At 46.0% G+C, this 27605-nt stretch overlaps 2 protein-coding genes across 4 annotated transcripts in view; one reads left to right on the top strand and one right to left on the bottom strand.

Moving 5' to 3' along the window:
• Window positions 1-27605, bottom strand: part of LOC132833633 (polyhomeotic-like protein 2) — a 470309-nt gene that overhangs the window by 105358 nt on the left and 337346 nt on the right. For all 3 annotated transcript variants that reach the window (XM_060852049.1, XM_060852048.1, XM_060852047.1), the window contains exon 3: window positions 8316-8477. In XM_060852049.1, the coding sequence (XP_060708032.1) occupies window positions 8316-8477 (162 nt within the window). The remainder of the gene's footprint in view (window positions 1-8315; window positions 8478-27605) is intronic.
• Window positions 13731-27605, top strand: part of LOC132833531 (putative uncharacterized protein DDB_G0271982) — a gene marked incomplete at its 3' end in the record, with an annotated part of 63993 nt that continues 50118 nt past the window's right edge. Inside the window, exon 1 of the mRNA XM_060851892.1 lies at window positions 13731-13739. Within this exon, the coding sequence (XP_060707875.1) occupies window positions 13731-13739 (9 nt within the window). The remainder of the gene's footprint in view (window positions 13740-27605) is intronic.

Below are 27605 nucleotides of genomic sequence, written 5' to 3' on the forward strand. Positions count from 1 at the left end.
TTAACACTAAGCTAGCATTTATTGCCCACCCCTAGTTGCTCTTGAACTGTGGGGTTTGCTAGGCTATTTCACAGGACAGTTAAGAGTCAGTCACTTTGCTATGGATCTGGAGTCACATGTAGGTCAGATCAGGTAAAATGGCAGACTTCCTTCTCTGAAGAAGATTAGTGAACCAGCTGGATTTTTATGACAAATTGACAATGTTCATTATTAGTTGAGAGTGTGGTGCTGGAAAAGCACAGCAGGTCAGACAGCATCCAAGGAGCAGGAGAATTGATGATTCAGGCATAAGCCTTTCATCAGTTTCCTGATGCTGCCTGACCTGCTGTGCTTTTCCAGCACCATATTCTTGAATCTGATCTCCAGCATCTGCAGTCCTCACTTTCTCCCAATGTTCATTGTTGGATTTTTAAGTCCAGATTTTTTGTTTCATTGATTTCTGCTCTGGTGGTTTTGGAACCCAAGCCTGAAATACTAGTCCCAGTGAAGTGAAAAATCACAACGCCAGGTAATAGTCCAACGGGTTTATTTGCAAGCACTAGCTTTCGGAGCGCTGCTCCTTCATCAAGTGGTTGTGGAGATCAATAACACAAATGTCATAACTTGCTCCTAATCTTCCATAAAGCTCCCAACCTTGTACACTCCAGCAGCAGCAAAGTCTCTCTTTTCCACCTTTGGTCTTCCTTCTTCCATCCATTTCAATCACTGCTTTTAACATTCAGCCCTAGCATAGACTTCATTCCAATTTAATTGTCTTTTCATGATATGAATTGAACAATTTTGTCCTTGCATCATTGCCCACCTCATCACGTTATTCCTTTTTTTATTATCCACCTTTTTGTAACACTCCACATCAAACCCTGCAGCTCTCTGTCCCACTGTCTGATCAATATCCATACATAAATGTTCATTATAATCCTAGTCCTCAATGTCTTAGCACATCAGCAATCAGTCATTAGTCATTATCTTGCTCAGGTGATTAAACTGATCTAAATGCCTTAATTTATTTAAAGGCTTTTGTCCACAGGTATTCCCAGAAACCATCATCACTTTGATCTTATGATCAAATCATTAGGATTTTCACTGCAAAATCCATGATTATAATCAAAGCATGATCCTCGCTACCAACATCAGCACCAGTGGGTATTCCTGAATATTAATACCCTTCAGTATGATACAGAGATGTCAACAATCCCTGTCTGAAGATTACAGTCTCTACAGAAAGCCTGTGGACACACTGTGGGGAAACAGGATGGTGTTTAATCATTGCTGCAGCTCCCCCACCCCACCACCTACAATAGATGACAAGGAGAATGCACAACTATCCCCAGTTACTAAGAAATGCCCATGGAGCTAAATTCTAAAATAAAAATCAACATTGTAGCAGAGGCAACAACACTACGACAGAGAAACCAAAAAGATGCAGGGCTTTGTCGTCATAAAAAATACCAAAGCTAGTTGGGCTGGCCTGGTGGCTCAGTGGTTAGCACTGCTGCCTCACAGCGCCAGGGATCTGGGTTCAATTCCTGCCTCGGTGACTTTCTCCTTGTGACTGCATGGGTTTCCTCCCACAATCCAAAGAGGCGCAAGTCAGGTGAATTGGCCATGCTAAACTGTCCGTAGTGTTAGGTGCGTTAGTCAGGGGTAAATATACGGTAGGGGAATGGATCGGGGTAGGTTATTCTTCAGAGGGTCAGTGTGGACTTGTTGGGCCGAAGGGCCTGTTTCCATACAGTAGGGAATCTAAGCTATCTAATTTCTTCCCTTCTGTAAATTATTGTAAAATGTCTGGGAATGATGGAACACTTGGATCCCAGCTTTTAAAATATATATTTTAGCTTATTCATTCTGTTCTTGCATTTATTTACTCTCGTTATAAATTTATATGTAAACATACCACCAGCATTACATCCTCTTACCAATGCTGGCTCTGCAGTCTCCCCACTGACTATTATAGCAGGGTACCTTTGCAAGGTTAGTCTCCATTAGAACAGTGGATGGAGGAATTTATAAACCTATTATGTATCTCTAAATTATTACACAATACAAATCAAACACTAAAAATAGGTTGTGAATGAGTGTGGTTGTTAGAAGAACGTTTGAGGAACAAATATTCTAAAATCCGATTAGAGACAATGAGAGGATTGCGGCACAGAGACAGGCAGAAAGCAAAAAATGGAATGGAGAACAAGAGGGGAGGGTGGAATTTGTATTATTGGAGTCTTCACCAACTTCACCAACTCCAAATGATTGTCAGCTACAGCATTACTTATCCATTGTTTTGCGAGGGCCCAGAGATCCTCTCTGCACACATAAAGCCTACACGCTGTACCTCCCCGAAAGCTGCAGGTTTGATTCCATGAGCTGATGCTGTCTCTGCAACAGGTGAGGGTAAGATTAGGAGTTCTAATAGGAAATATAAACATCAGCCAAAACAGTTTCCCCCAGTTGCAGGTTAGTCAGTTTTTAACTTCCATGTGCATGGGGACAGGACTAACCTGTCTATCTGGAGGGGAAAGAAAAACACTTTCATACTAAAATGTCAATGCTAAATATCATACTGACCAACACAATGCAGTGTATCAAGCAGCAACCTCTCCCAGCCAGCTTGGATTTCTGAACTCCTACCTGGAAATTTAATGTTTTATCTAGAGTTTGCTACCTTATATACTGCTAATGGTGACAATCTCCAGTTAATGTGAACGTTCGACTGAAAATTCAAAGTTTGCTCTTTCAAGCTGAAGACAATTAATCTCCCTCAGTGAAAATGTAAATAAAAGATTCATCGATGGAGTTTGGACAATGTGCTCAGCCAGTTCCTGCAATCCTACTGCTCGGGTGAAACTCCCATCAGTCCAGCTGCTGATATCCCCAGAATGTCACAATTGCCGGTCTGAATTCAGTTCAAAGGTCACTGACCCTTGACACGCTGCTCCATTTATCATTGAGAAAGCTCAGCATGAATTCATTCAATCAAACCAGAGGTTTTCCACTATTCAAAAAGAAAGCCCTTTTGCTCCGCCAATTGGAGTGGGGTGCAGTTTAATGGGACACTGGCCACCTGCGAGCACCCTTCTGATCGGAGAGGGTGCGTAGAGGCTGTCCTGCCCGTTTGAGAAAATCACAACCATTCAATTCCTCCACTCTTCTCATACCCTTCCCCCACCCACCATCCCAGGTCCCCATCCAGAATTCCTGGAATGCAAACTTATTCAAGTGGCCTATCTCTTCCTCACTGAATCCATAAAACGTAGGAGCAGGAGTAGGCCATTCAGCCCATTGAGTCTGCTCTGCCATTCATGGAGATCATGACTGATGTGATCATCCTCAACTTCACTTTCCTGTCTTTTCCCTCCAACCCTCCATTACCTCACTTTAAACAATCCCCTCTCAGCGTTGAATATTAATTAAACCCTACATTCAGCCCATCAGGTCCACCTCAACCCTCCGAAGAGTATCCCATCCAGACCCACGCCCTACTTTATTTCCATAACCCTGCATTTCCCATGGCTGGCCTGTACATCCTCGAACATTATGGGTAATTTAGTGTGGCCAATCCACCTAACCTGCACATCTTTGGACTGTGGGAGGAAACTGGAGCACCCAGAGGAAACCCATACAGCATGGGGAGAACATGCAAACTCCACACAGACAGTTGCCCAAGGGTGGAGTCGAACACCTGTCCCTGGTGCTATGAGGCAGCGGTGCTAACCACTGAGCCACCAAGTGAACCTTCTGATCCAGCCTCAACAGCCCTCTGCAGAATAGAATTCCACATATTCACTGCCCTCAGACACTCAATTCCTCATGTGAATGAAATGAGTGATCCTCCTATTCTGAGATGATGCCCTCTGGTCCTAGTCTCTTCCACAAGAGGAAATAACCTTTCCACATCGCCCCTGCCATGTCCCTGAGCAACCTTGCATGTTTCAATAAGGTCACCTTTCATGCACCTAAAATCCAATGGGTACAGGCCCTATCTACTCAACCTCTCCTCAGTAGATAGTCCCTCCACACCCAAGTATCAGCCGAGTGATCCTTTTTGTGGGACTAACCTTGGGAACAGACATACCAAAATTAACACCAATCTGCATTTATATTCCGCCTTTAAACAAAGTGAAATGACTCAAGGTGCATCAAAAGAGCATTATGAAACAAAAGCTGAAACTGTGCCACACAGAGATATCGAGGCAGATAACCACGCGCTTGGTCAAGGGTTCAGTTCAAAGAGGCATTTTAAACAGAGGAGAGTGTTTGAGAGGAGGGATCTACAAGAAAGTTTGAGGGCTTGGGGGTGTGGCTGCTGAATGTATGTCTGCCAAAGGTGGAGTGATCAGAGATGGTTCAAACACAGATCAGCCAGGGTGACATTATCGTGGGGAAGGGATCGAAATGGGAAGCTTTGTGGCTTTCAAATCTAAAACCATCAGAGAAACCATCCTGACTCAAAAGGAGGTAACTTTGATCATGGTGCTTCAGTCCATCCGGGGCCTGAAATAACATGGCGGGGGAAGGAAGATTCAAGGTGTTTCTAAATCCAGCCAGTGTAGGAGGATAATCAGGGAAAGAGGGAGATTTGTTACAGGCCAAAGTGACAAAATGTATATGTAGGAGTTGGAAAAGTTCCAATAAACAAAATGAGAACATTGCAAAAAAGGACAGATGCAGCTAACACAATGTAGGTACAGAAATCAGGAAGTAGCATTGAGAGGGAGGTGGTGTTAGCAGCTTTCCTGTTTAAAATTGGGCAAATCCCCACATTCAGGTGAGATGTATTCCAGATTGCTAGATGCAGGAGAGGTTCCAGAGGATTGGAAGACAGCTAATAAAGGTACCATTGTCCATGAAGGGTGGGAAAGATAAAGCAGGAGACTGTAGGCCAGTGAGTCTTAAAATCAGTGATCGAGAAGATTTTGATAAAATATTCCGGGGCAGAATTAATCTCCACTTGGACAGCAAAGGGAGAGGTCATATCGGACAGATCTGATTATGTTTAGAGTGTGAATGAGGGAAGTGCAGCAGATGTAGTCTACACGGACTTCAGAAAGACTATCAACAAGGTCCTGCATGGGAGAGCTGGTGGGAATCAGAGCAGCCTGGGAAGTCACATCCAAAATTGGCCGAGTGTCAGGAAGCAGAGGGTGATTGTCAACAGATGATTTTGTGACTGGAAGCCTGTGTCCAGTGGAGTCCCATGAGGTTCAATGTTGGCAACTATGCTGTTTGTTGTGATCTGGATAGGAATGAGGTGGTAACGAACGGTAACCTTACAGAAATGTGAAAACTGGTGGGTAGTGAGGAGGAAAGCCCGAGGTAACAGGAAATACAGATGGGCTGGACAGTGACAAATGGAATATAATCCTGAGAAGTGCGAGATGGTGCACTTTGGAAGGACTAACAACGGAAGGGAATACACAATGAATGGTAGAACTCTGGAAGGACAGTGGATCAGAGGGACCTTTGGAACATGACTACAGAGCCTTGTGGGCAGTAGGACAGGGAGTTATGGTGGTTAAGGTGATGTACCAGGTATTTGCTTTTATTAGTGAAGGAACTGAATACAAAAGCAGTAGATGTGGATGGAGCAGTACGGGATGGTCAGGTCACAGCTGCAATACGGTGAGTGGTTCTGGTCACCACACTATAAGAAGCTTGTGACTATAATAGAGAGGGTACAAAGGAGATTCACCAGGACACCAGACCCAAAACATTAACTCTGCTTTCTCTGAAACTCACTGCATGAAAAGGGTAGTAGAGGCAGGAACCCTCAAGACATCGAAGATAAGCACTTGACCACATTCCGTCAGTTTATGCAGCAAGTGCTGAACAATGGGATTAGAGTGGAGTAGATAGATGCTGGCTGACCAGTACAGACATTGGGCTGAAGGGCCTCACTCTGCCTGTAGCACTCTGAACAATTACCATATCAACTCTGCTGAATAACTTCAAATTAGAGGTTGTGACTGCATTCTTGTAAAGTTAGCTAAACGATTCCAACTATTCGGAAATTTCTGTATCTCTTAAGCTTCCTCTTTCTCTTTGATCCCCACCTGGGAATTTTCTCGGCTATACAACAGCATCAAGTGACTCATCTACAGTCAGCTGCCGGAGAAAGCCAACATGGAGATGCAAGAAGATCAATTATCTGTAAATTGGAAATATCCCCAGGCTTATCATACTCCATATTTGATATTATGGTTTAGAACCTTAGGTTTAGACCGTTCAAGTTGAACAACTGGTACCAGAGGCTGTCATCGGAAATGCTCAGACAATTTGTGCAGACCCCTGATCGATGCCATATTTGCAACGTCATTGCCCTGTTCAATGGAGAACTGTAGCATTGTTGAATCTTACAGCAACAAAGGAGGCCATTCGGCCCAAGGTTCCTGTGCCAGCTCTGTGATATGGTTTTGAATCTGCTGTCTCCACCCCATCAGGTGGTGCCTTCCTGGTCACAACTACCGAGCTGAGTTCAGAGGAAGGGTCACTTGACCCAAAACACTAGTCTCCACAGATACTGCCAGATCTGCTGAGTTTTTCCAGTAATTTGTTTTTTTTTGTTTCACAACTGTTCATTGCACGATACAAAATCTTCACCATCTTGATTTCCTTTACCAATTTTCTCAAGTGTGTGCTCTCATTACCTGGAACCCAAAACACCTTCCCCTATTAATATCCCTCACAACAATTCACCCCAACCTCCAACAATCCAATATCCCAAAAGGGATTTATGCCTCGGTTTCTCTGATTGACACTACAGTAACATGATAGAGTCTGTTTTGAGAGATTGAAGCTATTTTAAATCGGTGAACAGCAGAAATATTCAACATGAAAATACCACTCAAAATTTCAACCCTGTCAATTATTGAACTTCTGTGCTGTTGATGTAAAATACAGAAGCCAGCCACTAAGTAACTGTGGGACCTAATTGCGTTCCAGCAAGCAATCAGGCCCATTGATAAATAATTTAAACCTCACTCTTCCCCCTTCCATCTCCTGGGACTGCACAGCATTACATTCCATGCACCTCCAAGATCGTTCATGTGGCAAACAGCAATTTATCAAGTTCCATCAAGAGATCTGTTCCTCATTTGCATCCAATATATTTCTTTTAAATAACACAAAGTAAATCTATATGTCAGAAGGTTATATGTTTTAGTGTTTAGTTTCATTTGTCATTTAAGCCTTGCCTTCACTTAAACATGCTTTATCCTTTCACAGCAAGAGATGAAAAAATGAATTTTTGTGGGCACCAGCTGCCCTCCAGTGCCTCCCACAAACTTTTGTTTTTAATCATCATTGACCCTCCAGAAACCAGAGCTCCTGTAAAGCTCCAATATCGGAATTGTTTTACATTCCCATCAACTGAACACTGACACCCCATAAAACAACGCAATTCTAAACTCCTTTCCAAATCCCTTTCGTATTTCAAAATCATTACGGTGCAGCAGGAGGCCATTCAGCCCGTTGTCTGGACACTTGGTGCTAGTCTCCTGTTTTTTCCCGGGTGCATTAGATGATTGATTAAATGGAAGGCATGTCCTCCTCAATGCTTTCATTGAAGCTGCTTCCCCTCTGCATTTCCAGGCAGTGGACACACTCTGACTGGAGAGGTTCGACACTAAACAGATTCCCCCCATTGCTGTAATCTCCTCCAGCCCCACAACTCAGAGTCCTCTGTTCCAATTCAGGCCTCAGGTATCCCTGATTGGAATCACTGCTTCTGTGGTAGCTGCACTTTGTGCTGCTGCTGATAGTGAAATTGGAAACTCGACACTGATCTTTTCCAAAATGCTCAATCAATTTTACAGTAAAAATGCCTGCTTCCTCCCCAACCAAAACTCAGACTCTCTTTCCAGGTGCTTAAGGTACTTAAATCAGTCAATGCCTTCCCTCGTCTTCTCTGCATATCATTAACCTTTATTTAATAAGACAATTAGCCATCGTTACCACTGCTTTGCCAATCAGTCGATGGTCCTGCTGTCTAGGGCGATGGATCCTCTGGAATGTTGGCTCTAACTTCCATCACAACTGGGTACAACTGGATCCTCACAAACTCTTTCGAATGGCCAGTCAACAGGACAGAAATCCTGACGGGTTTCAGTGCCCCTGGACTGTACCTTCTCTCGTTTATGGTGATTGGCCAATTCGGAGGAGTGCGGGAGTTGATCAGAGAATGGAAACCACATTTCACAAATGACTCTGGAAACTTTACAACGGCCAGTCCCACGGGTTGGTATAAAAGGGCGTCAGGCGTTATGAAGCGCACGGGCACACTATTAACACATGAAACCAGCACAGGGCCAGCTGCTTACCTGCTGTACTGCTGCCAGGCTCTGGAGCTGGGCACTGCTCAGGTGCTGCTGCTGCTGCAAGGCTGCAGTTTGCAGCATGAGGTGCTGCTGTTGGGCAGCATACATCTGCTGGAGGTACTGAGCGGCAGTGTTGGGCTGGCGATGGAGAGCTTGTTGGATCACCTGGACACAGGACAGAGACAGAGAATCACATCAGTTCCAGCAGCAAAGTCAATGTATACAAACAGAGAGCACGGGCTCCAGCTGCCAAGCAGCTGTTATTCCTCAAGATGCTGATCAAAGTCCATTGAGAAATCTTCTATAATCCTCATTTTCCTCAATATCAAATACAATGGTTTTACCAAAACCAAAGTTTTGCAGAAACTCCTCAGGACTGGCAGCATTGGCAGTGAGAAAGCAGAGTCAACTTTTAAGTCCAATAAGTCTCCTCTTCAAATCAGAGAGGACTCGAAACATTAACTCAGTTTCTCCCCGAAAGGTGCTGTCAGATCTGCAGTTTCTCTGCATTGCTGTTTTCTTTAAACCTCCAGAATTTTGTTTGTATCACCGCGGTGTTAATGCTTCGATTACAGGAACAGGCCATTCACTCCCTCGGGTCTGCTCCACCAAACTGTGGCTGCTCTGATCACATGCTCGCCTTCTTCCCCCACCCTCACCGCTTCCCCCCCCTCACCGCTTCCCCCCCTCCCCCCGCCCGCTCACCTTCCCCCCCTCCACCCCCCCGCCTGCTTGCCTTCCCCTCCCCCCCCCCCCCCCCCCCGCCCCCCCCACCACCACCACCACCTCCCCCACCATATTCCCTTCTTAGTTAAACCCTGCCTGGAGTAAATGCAATGACCCAGCCTTTACTGCTCTCTTGAAAAGAAAGTTTCTTACTCTAATAAAGGGAAAAATATTTCTCATCCACACCTGCTCCAGAGCAACCAAGGACGGGCAATAAAGGCCAGTCTGTTCAGTGGAGCCACTTCCCATGAACAAAAAATATTCAACTTCCTTTTCTTAAGCGTTGTCCCTAGTTCCAGTCTCATCTACAAAAGGGGACACACCCCTTCCACACTTACCCATCAAGTACTCTCAGTAAACTTTCCCTCTCCAACTTCTAAACTCCCATGGATAAAGGACAAACTTTTCCTGCTAGGATATACCCCTCATCCCAAAAATGAACGGAGTCCACCCTATTGGACCTTCTCCTAATGCAGATGTAACCTTTACCAGGATGAGGAAGCAAAACCCCACGTGCAGAGTATCCAAGATCTTGCAAACCTGCAGAAAACTAACATCTTAGAATCACTTGGGCAGATAGAGGCCATTTGTCCCATTGAGTTTTAACAGTTTGGCATGCATTGTGAATTAAGCTTGAAGGCTTGCTTAGTAAATAATCAATATCTCTGGTTACTTTTGTGACCAATGGTCAGAGAAATTCTGACACTGCATTTTAGGTTCTTTGCGACAAAGATTTAAAATACTTTTCAAATGCATCAACTTTTACAACAACCACCAGTTTGTATTCTCCTCTCACTCCTACACTGCAACAAACAGCCAATAGCTCCTGATCACTCGGTTATTTTTGTCTCCACTGTTCTCCTCAGATGGATGAACAAAGTCACGCAGAATAACAGGGAGGAGCTGGTTCAGACCATTAAACTGGGAACGCCTCCACAACTATTAACACATTCCAGGGACTTAGAGCTCAACAAACCTGGGAATCTGGGTCAGGACACAGGAGCCAAAGTTCAGAACACTGCTCTCCTGGGAGACTCTAGCATAAGAGACATTAAATCAACTGTTTCCGATCCATTCCCTCTCAATTCCCATCAGCTCTCTGACTGAGCTCTTGCTTATTTGTCTGGATTGTCAGGCTTTAATAAGCAATGCGGGAGATTATACATTGAAGATACCATCTAAATGCAAGTTGTTGTTGTTGCAAGCTGAAACTTGTTCTCAGCTAACCCCGTGATCTGATCAGATTCCTCCCATTTTTCCAGTTTCGGCTTTGGTCACAGTTTGTGATCAAGGCTGGGAACCCTCAGCTGGCCACGTTCGCCTTGGGAATACTCAATGTCCAAGATCCCAGTCGGAGATCAGAGAGACTGCATGGATCAGGGATCAAAGCTGGGAGCTCCACCGTGTCCATGGTGCTGAGCCTCCTACTGAGGGCGAGGACTGGTGATCAGATGGCCGTCCGGGGACTGCAGTGACCTATGTGCGAGCCAAACATAACAACTCACAGAAACTTTGCATTTTTAGATGAAGTGACCATCACAGAGACTAACCAAACCTCAAGCGACCCTTTCTAGTAAAGGTGAAGATCACATTGGGTCACATTTCTCATTGTGTCAAAGATTTGTGAGAAAAATAATCAAAGCCACCTCACAATCCAATCATAAAACAAAGAGATGCAGACTCTGGAAATCCAAAACAGAAACAGCAAGGGCCAGAGAAAATTAGCAAGCCTCAGGGTTCTGATCAAGGGTCACGTGACTTAAAACATTAACTCGGTTTCTCTGTCTGTAGATGCTGCCAGCCCTCTGCTGTATTTCTCCAACACTTTGTTTGTGTTATAAATCACAATCATCCTCTTTGTCAGTAAAATGTTGCTTCCCAAGCAGTGAGTCAAAAATCTATACCCTCCCCCAAATATTTCACAAAGTCCTTCACTTTTTAGATAACACCTTTAAACAACAAAATGTCCTGATGTATGTCACAGGCACGTTATAAAACAAATGGGGATGCCCAGCATTACATTAGGTCAAACGAACAAAAAACATGGTTAAAGAGGTAGAGTCTACAGCGATGGAGGGGCAGACAGATTTAGGGAGGGAATTTCAGAGGTTGGGACTCAGGCAACTGAAGACACAGACGGTAATGGCAGCAATGATAGACTGAGGACATGGAAGGAAAGAAACAGGGATCTTGGAGCATTGAGAAGCCGGAGGAGATTACACGACAGGGATCATGGATATCCAGGAATGACCTGAAGACATGGCTTAGAGAGATTTAATAGAAATCATTGCTGGACTGGAAGCCAGTGTAGAGGAGTGGGCACAGAATTGACAGGGCAGCAAAGCTTACTGGGAGCTAACAGAGTTTCAGAAGAGAGTGTAGCCAGCAGTGTGCTGAGACTAGCCGTGTCCAACGAAGGCCAGATTAGGGTTTCAGCAGTTGGTAAGCTGGGAGGGTGCTGGGTGGGCATGGGGATGATGTTACAGATGAAGAATACAAAACCAAACCAACCAAACACTTGATATAAACTACTTTGTTCTGACTTGTGCCAATGCCAAGAGTGAACTCTCAGTCCCAGGTGTGCTGGAGTTTTGTCTGATAACCCTGGAGGTTGATGGTTACAGTCTCCCCAAACTGGGTCAGCATCATGGGCTCACAGGTCAGTCTCTCTGATGTACCCAGAGGAGGTTCCCTGTCCCCTGAGTGTGTGCTGACGTTTCTAGGAGGAATCCGTGTATTTGTACAAAAGCAGCAGAACCACCACCCCTCCCCACCCTCCACGAGTTGGACACGGGGGCTGGTCTCTACTCTTGCCCCCAGTTACTTCCCCAGCCAGGCTGAACTTCGGTCAGGTTATCGGGAACTGTACAGAGATTGCAATAACTGTCAGGGTCATACCTTGGTGGAATTTTTTTTAGGATCTCCCTCCATTTCCAGGGTAGATCCATTCTGGGACAAGCGTTCGCATTCCACCCATCACTTTGAACCCGGTGGTCCATCCAAACATTCTCACAGGCTATTCTCCTACAAAAGGCCGCACTAGCAAAGTCTTACCCAATGATGAATATCCACCAGGAAGTGTGGCTGACTGTTCTTCACAACAACTACCTGAATGTACGAGTGACAGTTGCATTTTTATAGTGCCTATCACTACCTTTGGGGTGGGGGCAGGGAGGCCTCACAGGGTATTTACAGCCAATGAAACACTTCTGAATTGTAATAGCTTCTGTAGTGTCAAACTAAACAGCCGACAAATGCACAGCGACTCCCACAAGCAGCAGTGTTGTAGCGACCACTTACATCTGTGATGTTGAATGAGGAAGTTGTGGAGAACTCCCTGCTATTCTTCAAATCAGTGCCCCCAGGATCTTTAATACCCACTGAAGGGTTGGGCACACTCTGCAGCTGAGGGTAAAGCAGGCTAAGAGAATTTATACAACACTCAGCGTCAGGTACAAAAAGAAGGCCCTCCCTAGATATTTGACTAAGGCAAATTAACAATGTGGGGAGAGTGTCCCATAAGGAGCAAGGAGCTAACTGTAGATCTTTATTTCGCAAGCCACATCCCCCTCCGCTCAGAGTCTGAGACCTACCTGGACTCTAGAAACAGTTAGCCCAGGATTGAGCTGAATTGCAAACAGAGACAGTGCCAAGTGAGGATCAACAATTCTAAAGTTCTTCAGAAAAAGTGATGCTAAATTCCTCGCCAAGACAGAATTCTATCCATAACCGGCAGAGTGCGACACATTCGGACTGACCTTCGGAGCAAATCAAATCCCAGCTCCTCACAGATTAATGGAAGGAGGCATTCACCAGCACATGGAACTAACTCCTCACGAAACGCTCACACAAACACAAAACAACGACCCAGCTCACGTTTAAGCATTGTTCGGCAGCTGGTTACTATCACTTTAAATCAAAATGTGACCCCATTAAAAACCATCAAGCTCCAGTCTCCCAACAGATGCAAGCAGGCAGGATTATTTGCCAAGTGATCCTTCACCGTCCCCTTGTTATGAGCTGTAACACAATACTAAACAAAGACCAAAAATAAATGGTCATTTCTGCTCCGTGCTACCCACTAACCAGAGTATTCATTTTCACAGTTTGTAGGAGGCTCGCTCTCATTCCTGATTAGATTGTGGAGAAACAGATTTTATTGTAAGAATTCTTTTCTTCAGAAACATTCCCAATTAATAAACAGCAGCTACACATGCTTTCAACAATGAGCACTACTGAATGCAGTACCTGCAACTCTCAATAGTTCACCATCCTTTCCAGGAAGGACAGATGTAATACAAAACAGCAACTGAACACAGAAGGTTAAAACAGCTATGCAGATGGGTTACTTACAATATACACTTCAACAGCACAAACAAACTGGTCGTGTTGAAATCTCAAAGAGCCTGGTGTGAGAACTCTCTGCAGCCTCACTGAACACTAACAGGCACTTTCCTACCTATTTGCAGTTACTGGTCTCAGTGTGAGATTGTACTCACAAAGACCAGAATTTAAGCAGAAATCTCAGCCCTACCTCAAAAGCTGCGGCTGATTATTGCAGGGAAAATCTGCAGCTGCTTCAGAGAGTAAACTCAAATGGAAATCTGCTGTGCCACAATGAGTCAAGCATTTTCCTTTGTGTCAGAGTGGCTGAGCTGCACAAGCCTTAGCGCTGTAACCAGGAGACCGAACATGGAGCGAGTGAGTGGGGGGGTAGAGAGAGAGAGAGAGAGAGAGAGAGAGAGAGACTGAAAACACTTACTGACCTCTGAACTGAACACCGCCTACCCTTAGACAAATCAAACAAAAGCAGGAATATGATCTTAAAGAGAGAAAGCACAAATCAAACCCTTCAAAACTGGATCTTCACCAAGTGAAAAATATGCTCACAATATTTAGGTATTTAATCAGTGTGACGCAGCTCTACCCAATGGCACACTGCTTCAGAAGGGCACCAGCGAGAGCTAAATATTCAGCTAGAGGTCACAGGTCACAGCTGGTAACCATAGTGATTGCCTTATACTGGGCCATACACACACACACACACGTACGTTAGGCTGATGAATGGGAATTCATCAAATTAAACAAATCAACTCTCATGAAGTGCCCCAAACCCTTTGTTCAATGTTGACAGGTTTCATCCTTGGCTGAGAGAGGGTCAGCAGGAAAGGACTGCGAGCAGCTTTCGTTTCCCGCTCAGGAATCCAGCTCTCACTCCACACCAAGACCATCACTGATAAGAACAAAAACATTTGTATACCTTCGTGCCAGAAGCACAGGAGAGGTGATTAGCCAGGGCAGTGTTCACACTGGCTGGAGATTCAGGGGCTGGCTTTGCAAATATTTCAAGATCACAAATGCTTAGTTTGTTGCAGAAATACAAACATTCATTCAGGATCTGGAAGGAAGGAGCATTTCACTTCAAAACCACCATCCAGCGAGAGACAGAGAAAAAGCGAGCGAGAGAGAGATACACAGACAAATAGAAAAAGCAAGAGAGCGACAGGCAGAAAAAGCGACAGACAGAAAGACAAAGCAAGAGAGACAGACAGAAAAAGCACGCGAGAGAGAGAGATAGAAAATGCGAGAGAGAGAGAAAGAGAGAGACAAAAACAGCGAGAGAGAGAGTGTGAGAGAGAGAGAGAGAGAGATAAAAACAGCGAGAGAGAGAGAGACACAAAAACAGCAAGAGAGCGAGACCCAAAAACAGCGCGAGAGAGAGAGACAAAAACAGCAAGGGAGAGAGGGAGAGAGAAAGACAAAAACAGCGAGAGAGAGAGAGACACAAAAACAGCGAGAGAGAAAGACAAAAACAGCGAGAGAGAGAGAGACACAAAAACAGCGAGAGAGACAGACAAACACAGCGAGAGAGAGGGTGACAAAAACAGCGAGAGAGAGAGAGAGGGAGAGAGAGAGAGACAAAAACAGTGAGAGAAAGGGAGAGAGAGAGACAAAAACACAGAGAGAGAGAGAGAGAGAGACAGACAGACAGACAGACAGACACACAAAAACAGCAAGAGCGAGAGAGGGAGAGAGAGATTCAGACAAACACCGAGAGAGAGAGAGAGAGAGAGACACAAAAACAGCGAGAGAGCGCGCGAGAGACATAAACAGCGAGAGAGAGAGAGGGTGACAAAAACAGCAAGAGAGAGAGGGAGAGAGAGAGAGAGAGAGACAAAAACAGCGAGAGAAAGAGAGACAAAAACAGCGAGACAGAGAGAGATTCAGACAAACACAGCGAGAGAGAGAGAGAGACAGACACAAAAACCGAGAGAGAGAGAGAGAGAGAGAGAGAGAGAGGGACAAAAACAGCGAGAGAGAGAGATTCAGACAAACACAGCGAGAGAGAGACACACACAAAAACAGCGAGAGAGAGAGAGAGAGAGAGACAAAAACAGCGAGGGGGGGACAAAAACAGCGAGAGAGAGGGGGACAAAAACAGCAAGAGAGAGAGAGATAGACAGACAAAAACAGCGAGAGAGAGGGGGACAAAAACAGCAAGAGAGAAAGAGACAAACACAGCGAGAGAGAGAGATAGACAGACAAAAACAGCGAGAGAGAGATAAAAATAGCGAAAGAGAGAGAGAGAAAAACAGTGAGAGCGCGAGACAAAATCAGCGAGATAGAGAGGGAGAGAGAGAGACGAAAACAACGAGAGAGACAAAAACATCGAGAGAGAGAGAGAGAGAGTGAGAGAGAGTGAGAGAGAGAGACAGACAAGAACAGTGAGAGAGAGAGAGAGAGAGAGCCAAAAACAGCGAGCGAGGCAAAAACAGCAAGCGAGAGACAAACACAGTGAGAGAGAGACAAACACAGCGAGAGAGAGAGAGAGAGAGAGACAAACACAGTGAGAGAGACAAAAAAAGCGAGAGAGAGCGCGAGAGACAAAACCTGCGCGAGAGAGAGAGAGAGACAAAAACAGGGGGAGAGGGAGAGAGGGAGAGAGAGACAAAAACAGTGAGAGAGACAAAAAAGCGAGAGCGCGCGCGAGAGACAAAAACAGCGAGCGATAGCGAGAGACAAAAAAAAGCGAGAGAGAGAGAGAGAGAGAAAGTGGAGACAGAGAGAGAAAAAATGGAGACAGAGAAAGCAAGCGACAGAAAAAGAGAGCGCATGAGAGAAAGCCAGCGAGAGAAAAGGCGAGCGAGAGAGAACGCGAGCAAGGGAGAGAAAAAGCGAGAGAGGCAGACAAAAACAGCGAGAGCGCGTGAGAGACACACACAAAAAGACAGCGAAAGAGAGAGAGAGAGACACCCACACACAAAAACATCAAGAGCGAGGACACAAAAACAGCGAGAGAGAGACAAAAAAGCGAGAGCGAGAGAGAGAGAGAGAAAAACAGTGAAAGAGAGACAGACAAAAACAGCAAGAGAGAGAGACGGCGCAACAAAAACAGCGAGAGAGAGAGAGCGCGACAAAAACAGCGAGAGTACGTGAGAGAGGGGGACACAAAAACAGTGAGAGAGAGAGAGAGACACACACACACAAAAGCAGCGAGAGAGAGAGATAAAAACAGTTATAGAGGGAAAGAGACAAAAACAGCGAGAGAGACAGAGCGTGACAAAAACAGCGAGAGAGGACACAAAAACAGCGAGAGAGAGAGAGAGACAGACAAAAACAGCGAGAGAGAGGGGCACAAAAACAGCGAGAGAGAGAAAGAAAACCAGCAAAAGAGAGAGAGAGACAAGAACAGCGAGAGAGAGAGAGAGAGGGAAAGAGAGAGACAAAAACAGCGAGAGAGAGACAGAGCGCGACAAAAACAGCGAGAGTACGTGAGAGAGAGAGAGACACACAAAAACAGTGAGAGAGAGAGAGAGACACATACACAAAAGCAGCGAAAGAGAGAGAGAGAGACACAAAATCAGCGAGACAGAGAGAGAGAAAGAGAGAGATAAAAACAGTTAGAGAGGGAAAGAGATAAAAACAGCGAGAGAGAGAGACAGAGCGTGACAAAAACAGCGAGAGAGGACACAAAAACAGCGAGAGAGAGAGAGAGAGAGACAGACAGACAAAAACAGCGAGAGAGAGAAAGAAAACCAGCAAAAGAGAGAGAGAGAGAGAGACAAGAACAGCGAGAGAGAGAGACAGAGCGTGACAAAAACAGCGAGAGAGGACACAAAAACAGCGAGAGAGAGAGAGAGAGAGACAGACAGACAAAAACAGCGAGAGAGAGAAAGAAAACCAGCAAAAGAGAGAGAGAGAGAGACAAGAACAGCGAGAGAGAGAGAAAGAGAGACAAAAACAGCGAGAGAGAGACAGAGCGCGACAAAAACAGCGAGAGCACGCGAGAGAGAGAGGACACAAAAACAGCGAGAGAGAGAGAGAAAGAAAGAGAGAAAGAGAGAGGGGGGAGACAAAATCAGCGAGACAGAGAGAGAGAGACAAGAACAGCGAGAGAGAGACACACACACAAAAATGAGAGGGGGACAAAAACAGCAAGAGAGAGCGAGAGAGACAAAACCAGCAAGAGAGAGAGAGAGAGAGAGAGAGACAGACACAAGAACAGCGAGAGAGAGACAAAAACAGCGAGAGAGGGGTACAAAAACAGCGAGCGAGAGAGAGAGACAAAAACAGTGAGAGAGAGGGGTACAAAAACAGCGAGAGAGAGAGAGAAAGATCAAGAGCGCGTGAGACAAAGCGAGAGAGCGAACGTGAAAAAGCGAGAGTGAGAGAAAACGAAAAAGAGAGAAAGCGAGAGAGAGACAGAAAAAGCAAGAGAGAGAGAGAGACACAGAGAGAGAAAAAGCGAGAGAGCGCGCGACACAACGAGAGCGCGACCGAAAGCGAATGAGCGAGAAAGCGAGTGAGTGAGGAAAAGCGAGCGAGAGAAAAAGCGTGACAGAAAAAATGAGCGAGCGAGAGGGAGAGAAAAAACAAGCGAGAGAGGGAGAGAAAAAGCGAGCGAGAGAGAAAAAGAGCAACAGAAAGATCAAGCAAGAAAATGCGAGAGAGAGCGAAAAAGCGAGCGAGAGAGAGAAAAAAGGTGTAGACAGAGAGAGAAAAAGCGAGCGAGTCTGACAGAAAAAGAGAGCATGACAGAAAAAGCGAGCGAGTCAGACAGAAAAACGAGTGAGTCAGAAAGCGAGCGAGGGAGAGAAAAAGTGAGAGACACACAAAAACTGCGAGAGAGAGAGAGAGACACAATAACAGCGAGAGAGAGAGACAGACAAAATCAATGAGAGAGAGAGGGAGAGAGAGAGAGAGGGAAAGAGAGAGAGAGAAAAAGCAAGAGGGAGAGAGGGGGCGAGGGAGCGAGTCAGGGAGGGGGAGCGAGGGAGAGCGCGAGGGGGAGAGCGCGAGGGGGAGAGCGCGAGGGGGAGCGCGCGAGGGGGAGAGCGCGAGGGGGAGAGCGCGAGGGCGCGAGAGCGCGAGGGGGAGAGCGCGAGGGGGAGAGCGCGAGGGGGAGAGCGCGAGGGGGAGAGCGCGAGGGGGAGAGCGCGAGAAAGCAAGAGAGAGAGAGAGCAAGAGAAAGAGAGAGAGAGAGAGAAAGCGAGAGTGTGACAAAAAAAGCAAGAGAGAGACAGATAGAAAAAAAGAGAGAGAAAAAGAGAGAGAACGAAAAAACGAGAGACAGAAAAAGCGAGAGAGAGAGAGAGAGAAAACGAGAGAGACAGAAAAGGCGCGGGGGGGGAAGCGAGAGAGAGAAAAAGCGAGAGACGCAGACAGACAGAAAAAGCAAGAGAGAGAGAGATACAGAAAAAGCAAGAGAGAGAGCGCGTGACAGGAAAAGTGAGAGAAAAAGCAAGTGAGAAAAAGCAAGCAAGAGAAAAAGCGAGCAGGAGAAAAAGCGAGCGCGAGAGAAAGCGAGCGAGAGAAAAAGCGAGCGAGCGACAGAAAAAGCAAGAAAGGGCAAAAAAGCGAGAGAGAAAAAGCAAGCGAGAGAAAGCGTGCCAGAGAAAAAGCGAGAGAGAGAAAAAAAGGAGAGTGAGCGAGAGAAAAAGCGGGCAAGTGAAAAAGCGAACGAGCGAGAGAAAAAGTGAGCACGAGAGAGAAAAGGCGAGAGAGAGAAAAAGCAAGTGAGTGAAAAAGCAAGCCAGACAGACAGAAAAAAAAGCGAGCGAGAGACAGACAAAACGAGCGTGAAAGTAAAAAAGCAAGCGAGAGAAAAGGGAACATGAGACAAAAAGCGAGCGAGCGACAGAAAAAGCGAGAAAGAGCGAAAAAGCGAGAGAAAAAATACAGCGAGAGAGAGAAAAAGCGAGTGATAGAAATAGCGAGCGAGAGAGAAAAGGAAACAGCGAGAGAAAAAGCGAGCTAAAGAGAGAAAAAAAGGCGAGTGAGAGAAAAAGCGAGAGAACGAGAAAGTGAGCGAGAGAAAGCGTGAGACAGAAAAAGCGAGCGACACAGCGAACACGAGAGAAAAAGAGGGAGAAAAAGCGAGAGAGAAAAAGCGAACACGAGAGAAAAAAGGAGGGAGAAAAAGCGAGCGAGAGAGAGAGAAAAAGTGAGCGTGCGACAGAAATAGCGAGCGAGAGAGAGAGAGAGAGAGAGAGAGAGAAAGAAACAGCGAGAGAGAGAAAGCGAACGAGAGAGAGAAAGCGAGAGAGCGAGAGAAAAGGCAAGCGCGAGAGAGAAAAGGCAAGCGAGCAAGAGTGAGCGAAAGACAGAAAAAGCGAGCGAGAGACAGAAAAAGCGAGCGAGTGAGAAAAAAAGCGAACGAGAGAAAAAGCGAAGAGAGAAAAAGAGGGAGAAAAAGCGAGAGAAAAAGCGAGCGAGCGAGAAATAGCGAGCGAGCGAGAGAGAAATAGCGAGAGCGAGAAATAGCGAGAGCGTGCGAGACAGAAAAAGCGAGCAAGAGTGAGACAGAAAAAGTGAGAGAGCACAAGCGAGAGAGACAGAAAAAGCAAGAGAGAGAGAGAGAGAGACACAGACAGAAAAAGCGAGACAGCGAGAGAGACAGAAAAAGCAAAAGAAAGAGACAGACAGAAAAAGAGAGAGAGAGAGAGAAAATGCGAGAGAGAAAGAAAGTGTGAGAGTGTGACACAAAAAGCAAGACAGAGAAACAGAAAAAGCGAGAGAGACAGAAAAAGCAAGAGAGACAGATAGAAAAAACGAGAGAGAAAAAGAGAGAAAGAAAAAAACGAGAAAGTGACAGAAAAAGCGAGAGAGAGACAGACAGAAAAAGCAAGAGAAAGAGAGTGACAGAAAAAGCGAGAGAGAGAGACAGAAAGCGAGAGACAGACAGAAAAGGCGCGAGACAGAGAAAAAGCGAGAAAGAGAGAAAAGTGAGAGACGCACACAGACAGAAAAAGCAAGAGAGACAGCAAGAGAGAGAGAGTGTGACAAGAAAAGCGCGAGAGAAAAAGTGAGCAAGCGAAAAAGCGAGCAGGAGAAAAAGCGAGCAACGGTAAAAGCAAGCAAGAGAGAGAGAGCGAGAGAAAAAGCGAGCGAGCAACAGAAAAAGCGAGAAAGGGCAAAAAAGCGAGAGAGAAAAAGCGAGAGAGAGAAAAAAAGGAGAGTGAGCGAGAGAAAAAGCGAGCACGAGAGAGAAAAAGCGAGCGAGAGACAAAGAGTGAGCGGGAGAAAAAGCGAGCGAGAGACAGAAAAAGCAAACACGAGAGAAAAAGCGAACACGAGAGAAAAAGCGAGCGAGAGAGAAAAAGCAAACGAGAGAGAAAGAGGGAGAAAAAGCAAGCGAGAGAGAAAAAGCGAGAGCGCGAGAGAAAAGGCGAGCGCGGGAGAGAAAATGCGAGAGAGAGAGCAAAAGCGAGAGAGAAAAAGCGAGACAGAGCGAGAGAAAAAGCGAGCAAGAGAGAGACAGAAAAAGTGAGGGAGAGCAAAAGCAAGCGAGAGAACAAAAGCAAGCGAGAGAGACAGAAAAGGCGAGAAAAAAAGCGAGAGCACGAAAAAGCGAGCAAGCGCGAAAAAGCGAGCGAAAGCGAAAAAAAGCAAGAGAGACAGACAGAAAAAGCGAGCGAGAGAGCGCAAAAGCGAGAGAGAAAAAGCGAGCGAGAGAGACAGAAAAAGTCAGCGAGTGAGAGAAAAAGCAAGCGAGAAAAAGCAAGTGAGAGAGAAAAAGCGAAGAGCGAGAGAAAAAGAGAGCAAGAGAGAGACAGAAAAAGCGAGCGAGAGAGCGCAAAAGCGACAGAGAAAAAGCGAGCAAGAGAGACAGAAAAAGCGAGCGAGAGAGAAAAAGCGAGCGAGACAGAAAAAGCGAGCGAGACAGAAAAAGCAAGCCAGAGAGAGAAAAAAAAGCGAGCGAGACAGACAGAAGAAGCAAGTGAGACAGAAAAAGCGAGCGAGACAGAAAAAGCGAGAGAAAAAGTGAGAGACAGACAGAAAAAGCGAGCGAGACAGAAAAAGCGAGCGAGACAGAAAAAGCGAGCGAGACAGACTGAAAAAACGAGCGAGACAGAAAAAGCGAGCGAGACAGAAAAAGCGAGCGAGAGAGAGAAAAAAAAGCGAGCGAGACAGACAGAAGAAGCAAGTGAGACAGAAAAAGCGAGCGAGAGAGCGCAAAAGCGAGAGAGAAAAAGCGAGCGAGAGAGACAGAAAAAGTCAGCGAGTGAGAGAAAAAGCAAGCGAGAAAAAGCAAGTGAGAGAGAAAAAGCGAAGAGCGAGAGAAAAAGAGAGCAAGAGAGAGACAGAAAAAGCGAGCGAGAGAGCGCAAAAGCGACAGAGAAAAAGCGAGCAAGAGAGACAGAAAAAGCGAGCGAGAGAGAAAAAGCGAGCGAGAGAAAAAGCGAGCAAGACAGAAAAAGCGAGCAAGAGAGAGAAAAAAAGCAAGAGAGACAGACAGAAAAAGCGAGCGAGACAGAAAAAGCGAGCGAGACAGAAAAAGCGAGCGAGACAGAAAAAGCAAGCCAGAGAGAGAAAAAAAAGCGAGCGAGACAGACAGAAGAAGCAAGTGAGACAGAAAAAGCGAGCGAGACAGAAAAAGCGAGAGAAAAAAGTGAGAGACAGACAGAAAAAGCGAGCGAGACAGAAAAAGCGAGCGAGACAGAAAAAGCGAGCGAGACAGACTGAAAAAACGAGCGAGACAGAAAAAGCGAGCGAGACAGAAAAAGCGAGCGAGAGAGAGAAAAAAAAGCGAGCGAGACAGACAGAAGAAGCAAGTGAGACAGAAAAAGCGAGCGAGACAGAAAAAGCGAGCGAGAGAAAAAGCGAGCGAGAGAAAAAGCGAGACACAGACAGAAAAAGCGAGCGAGACAGAAAAAGCGAGCGAGAGAGAGAAAAAAAGCGAGACAGACAGAAGAAGCAAGTGAGACAGAAAAAGCGAGCGAGAGAGAGAAAAAACAAGCGAGACAGAAAAAGCGAGCGAGACAGAAAAAGCGAGCGAGAGAGAGAAAAAAAAGCGAGAGACAGACAGAAGAAGCAAGTGAGACAGAAAAAGCGAGCGAGAGAGAGAAAAAACAAGCGAGACAGAAAAAGCGAGCGAGACAGAAAAAGCGAGCGAGACAGAAAAAGCGAGCGAGACAGAAAAAGCGAGCGAGACAGACTGAAAAAACAAGCGAGACAGAAAAGCGAGCGAGACAGAAAAAGCGAGCGAGAGAGAGAAAAAAAGCGAGAGACAGACAGAAGAAGCAAGTGAGACAGAAAAAGCGAGCGAGAGAGAGAAAAAACAAGCGAGACAGAAAAAGCGAGCGAGACAGAAAAAGCGAGCGAGACAGAAAAAGCGAGCGAGAGAGAGAAAAAAAGCGAGAGACAGACAGAAGAAGCAAGTGAGACAGAAAAAGCGAGCGAGAGAGAGAAAAAACAAGCGAGACAGAAAAAGCGAGCGAGACAGAAAAAGCGAGCGAGACAGAAAAAGCGAGCGAGAGAGAGAAAAAACAAGCGAGACAGAAAAAGCGAGCGAGACAGAAAAAGCGAGCGAGACAGAAAAAGCGAGCGAGACAGAAAAAGCGAGCGAGACAGAAAAGCGAGCGAGAGAGAGAAAAAAAGCGAGAGACAGACAGAAGAAGCAAGTGAGACAGAAAAAGCGAGCGAGACAGAAAAAGCGAGCGAGAGAGAGAGAAAAAAAGCGAGCGAGACAGACAGAAGAAGCAAGTGAGACAGAAAAAGCAAGCGAGACAGAAAAAGCGAGCGAGAGAAAAAGCGAGAGACAGACAGAAAAAGCGAGCGAGAGAGAGAAATAAAGCGAGCGAGACAGACTGAAAAAACAAGCGAGACAGAAAAAGCGAGCGAGACAGAAAAAGCGAGCGAGACAGAAAAAGCGAGCGAGAGAGAGAAAAAAAGCGAGAGACAGACAGAAGAAGCAAGTGAGACAGAAAAAGCGAGCGAGAGAGAGAGAAAAAGCGAGCGAGACAGAAAAAGCGAGCGAGAGAGAGAGAAAAAAAGCGAGCGAGACAGACAGAAGAAGCAAGTGAGACAGAAAAAGCGAGCGAGACAGAAAAAGCGAGCGAGAGAAAAAGCGAGAGACAGACAGAAAAAGCGAGCGAGACAGACTGAAAAAACAAGCGAGACAGAAAAAGCGAGCGAGACAGAAAAAGCGAGCGAGAGAAAAAGCGAGAGACAGACAGAAAAAGCGAGCGAGAGAGAGAAAAAAAGCGAGAGACAGACAGAAGAAGCAAGTGAGACAGAAAAAGCGAGCGAGAGAAAAAGCGAGCGAGACAGAAAAAGCGAGCGAGAGAAAAAAAGCGAGCGAGAGAGACTGAAAAAACAAGCGAGACAGAAAAGCGAGCGAGACAGAAAAAGCGAGCGAGAGAAAAAGCGAGAGACAGACAGAAAAAGCGAGCGAGACAGACAGAAAAAAAGCGAGACAGAAAAGCGAGCGAGACAGAAAAAGCGAGCGAGACAGAAAAAGCGAGCGAGACAAAGCGAGAGAGACAGAAAAAGCAAGAGAGAGAGAGACACACACAGACAGAAAAAGCAAGACAGCGAGAGAGACAGAAAAAGCAAACGAAAGAGACAGACAGAAAAAGAGAGAGAAAGAAAAAGTGTGAGAGTGTGACAGAAAAAGCAAGAGAGAGAAACAGAAAAAGCGAGCGAGAGAAAAAGCGAGAGACAGACAGAAAAAGCGAGCGAGACAGAGAGAAAAAAAAGCGAGCGAGAGACAGAAAACGCGAGCGAGACAGAAAACGCGAGCGAGACAGAAAAAGCGAGCGAGAGAGAGAAAAAAAGCGAGAGACAGACAGAAGAAGCAAGTGAGACAGAAAAAGCGAGCGAGACAGAAAAAGCGAGCGAGACAGAAAAAGCGAGCGAGAGAGAGAAAAAAAGCGAGAGACAGACAGAAGAAGCAAGTGAGACAGAAAAAGCGAGCGAGTGAAAAAGCGAGCGAGACAGAAAAAGCGAGCGAGACAGAAAAAGCGAGCGAGACAGACAGAAAAAGCGAGCGAGAGAAAAAAAGCGAGCGAGACAGACTGAAAAAACAAGCGAGACAGAAAAACGAGCGAGACAGAAAAAGCGAGCGAGAGAAAAAGCGAGCGAGCGAGACAGAAAAAGCGAGCGAGACAGAAAAAGCGAGCGAGACAGAAAAAGTGAGCGAGACAAAGCGAGAGAGACAGAAAAAGCAAGAGAGAGAGAGACACACACAGACAGAAAAAGCGAGACAGCGAGAGAGACAGAAAAAGCAAACGAAAGAGACAGACAGAAAAAGAGAGAGAGTGAGAAAATGCGAGAGAGAAAGAAAAAGTGTGAGAGTGTGACAGAACAAGCGAGAGAGACAGAAAAAGCAAGAGAGACAGATAGAAAAAACGAGAGAGAAAAAGAGAGAAAGAAAAAAACGAGAGAGTGACAGAAAAAGCGAGAGAGACAGACAGACAGAAAAAGCAAGAGAAAGAGAGTGACAGAAAAAGCGAGAGAGAGAGACAGAAAGCGAGAGACAGACAGAAAAGGCGCGAGAGAGAGAAAAAGCGAGAAAGAGAGAAAAGCGAGAGACGCACACAGACAGAAAAAGCAAGAGAGAGACAGCAAGAGAGAAAGAGAGAGAGTGTGACAAGAAAAGCGCGAGAAAAAAAGTGAGCGAGCGAAAAACGAGGAGAAAAAGCGAGCAAGAGAAAAAGCAAGCACGAGAGAGAGAGAGCGAGAGAAAAAGCGAGCGAGCGACAGAAAAAGCGAGAAAGGGCAAAAAAGCGAGAGAGAAAAAGCGAGCGAGAGAAAGCGTGCCCGAGAAAAAGCGAGAGAGAGAAAAAAAGGAGAGTGAGCGAGAGAAAAAGCGGGCAAGCGAAAAAGCGAACGAGCGAGAGAAAAAGCGAGCACGAGAGAGAAAAAGCGAGCAAGAGACAAAGAGTGAGCGAGAGAAAAAGCGAGCACGAGAGAGAAAAAGCAAGCACGAGAGAAAAAGCGAACATGAGAGAAAAAGAGGAAGAAAAAGCGAGAGAGAAAAAGCGAACAACGAGAGGGAGAAAAAGCAAGCTAGAGAGAAAAAGCGAGAGCGCGAGAGAAAAGGCGAGCGCGGGAGAGAAAATGCGAGAGAGAGAGCAAAAGCGAGAGAGAAAAAGCGAGACAGAGCGAGAGAAAAAGCGAGCAAGAGAGAGACAGAAAAAGTGAGGGAGAGAAAAAGCAAGCGAGAACACAAAAGCAAGCGAGAGAGAAAAGGCGAGAAAAAAAGCGAGAGCGCGAAAAAGCGAGCGAGAGCAAAAAAAAGCGAGAGACAGACAGAAAAAGCGAGCGCAAGAGAAAAAGCGAGCAAGAGAGAGACAGAAAAAGCGAGCGAGAGAGTGAAAATGCGAGCGAGAGAAAAAGCGAGAGACAGACAGAAAAAGCGAGCGAGAGAGAGAAAAAAAGCGAGCGAGAGAGAGAAAAAAAGCGAGCGAGACAGACAGAAAAAACAAGCGAGACAGAAAAGACGAGCGAGACAAAAAAAGCGAGAGACAGAAAAAGCGAGCGAGACAGAAAAAGCGAGCAAGACAGAAAAAGCGAGCAAGACAGAAAAAGCGAGCAAGAGAAAAAGCAAGCAAGAGAGAGAAAAAAAGCGAGAGACAGAAAAAGCGAGCGAGACAGAAAAAATGAGCAAGAGAGAGAAAAAAAGCAAGAGACAGACAGAAAAAGCGAGCGAGACAGAAAAAGCAAGCGAGAGAGAAAAAGCGAGCGAGACAGAAAAAACGAGCAAGAGAGAGAAAAAAAGCAAGAGACAGACAGAAAAAGCGAGCGAGACAGAAAAAATGAGCAAGAGAGAGAAAAAAAGCAAGAGACAGACAGAAAAAGCGAGCGAGACAGAAAAAGCAAGCGAGAGAGAAAAAGCGAGCGAGACAGAAAAAACGGGCAAGAGAGAGAAAAAAAGCAAGAGACAGACAGAAAAAGCGAGCGAGACAGAAAAAGCGAGCGAGACAGAAAAAGCGAGCGAGACAGAAAAAGCGAGCGAGACAGAGAGAAAAAGCGAGCGAGAGAGAGAAAAAGCGAGAGACAGACAGAAAAAGCGAGCGCGAGAGAAAAAGCGAGCGAGAGAGAAAAAGCGAGCGAGACGGAAGAAGCGAGCGAGACGGAAGAAGCGAGCGAGACGGAAGAAGCGAGCGAGACGGAAGAAGCGAGCAAGAGAGAAAAAAAAGCGAGAGATAGACAGAAAAAGCAAGCGAGACAGAAAAAGCGAGCGAGACAGAAAAAGCGAGCGAGACAGAAAAAGCGAGCGAGACAGAGAGAAAAAGCGAGCGAGAGAGAGAAAAAAAGCGAGAGACAGACAGAAGAAGCAAGTGAGACAGAAAAAGCGAGCGAGAGAGAAAAAGCGAGCGAGAGAGAAAAAGCGAGCGAGAGAGAAAAAGCGAGCGAGACAGAAAAAACGGGCAAGAGAGAGAAAAAAAGCAAGAGACAGACAGAAAAAGCGAGCGAGACAGAAAAAGCGAGCGAGACAGAAAAAGCGAGCGAGACAGAGAGAAAAAGCGAGCGAGAGAGAGAAAAAGCGAGAGACAGACAGAAAAAGCGAGCGCGAGAGAAAAAGCGAGCGAGAGAGAAAAAGCGAGCGAGACGGAAGAAGCGAGCGAGACGGAAGAAGCGAGCGAGACGGAAGAAGCGAGCAAGAGAGAAAAAAAAGCGAGAGACAGACAGAAGAAGCAAGTGAGACAGAAAAAGCGAGCAAGACAGAAAAAGCGAGCGAGAGAAAAAGCAAGCGAGAGAGAGAAAAAAAGCGAGAGACAGACAGAAGAAGCAAGTGAGACAGAAAAAGCGAGCGAGAGAGAAAAAGCGAGCGAGAGAGAAAAAGCGAGCGAGAGAGAAAAAGCGAGCGAGACAGAAAAAGCGAGCGAGAGAGAGAAAAAAAGCGAGAGACAGACAGAAAAAGCGAGCGAGAGACAGACAGAAAAAGGGAGCGAGAGACAGACAGAAAAAGCGAGCGAGACAGAAAAAACGAGCAAGAGAGAGAAAAAAAGCAAGAGACAGACAGAAAAAGCGAGCGAGACAGAAAAAGCGAGCGAGACAGAGAGAAAAAGCGAGCGAGAGAGAGAAAAAGCGAGCGAGAGACAGACAGAAAAAGCGAGCGAGAGAGAAGAAGCGAGCGAGACGGAAGAAGCGAGCGAGACGGAAGAAGCGAGCGAGACGGAAGAAGCGAGCAAGAGAGAAAAAAAAGCGAGAGACCGACAGAAAAAGCGAGCGAGACAGAAAAAGCGAGCGAGACAGAAAAAGTGAGCGAGAGAGAGAAAAAAAGCGAGAGACAGACAGAAAAGCGAGCGAGACAGAAAAGCGAGCGAGACAGAAAAA

This window comes from Hemiscyllium ocellatum, chromosome 37, assembly GCF_020745735.1.
Source record: "Hemiscyllium ocellatum isolate sHemOce1 chromosome 37, sHemOce1.pat.X.cur, whole genome shotgun sequence".
NCBI classification, from domain to species: Eukaryota; Metazoa; Chordata; class Chondrichthyes; order Orectolobiformes; family Hemiscylliidae; genus Hemiscyllium; species Hemiscyllium ocellatum.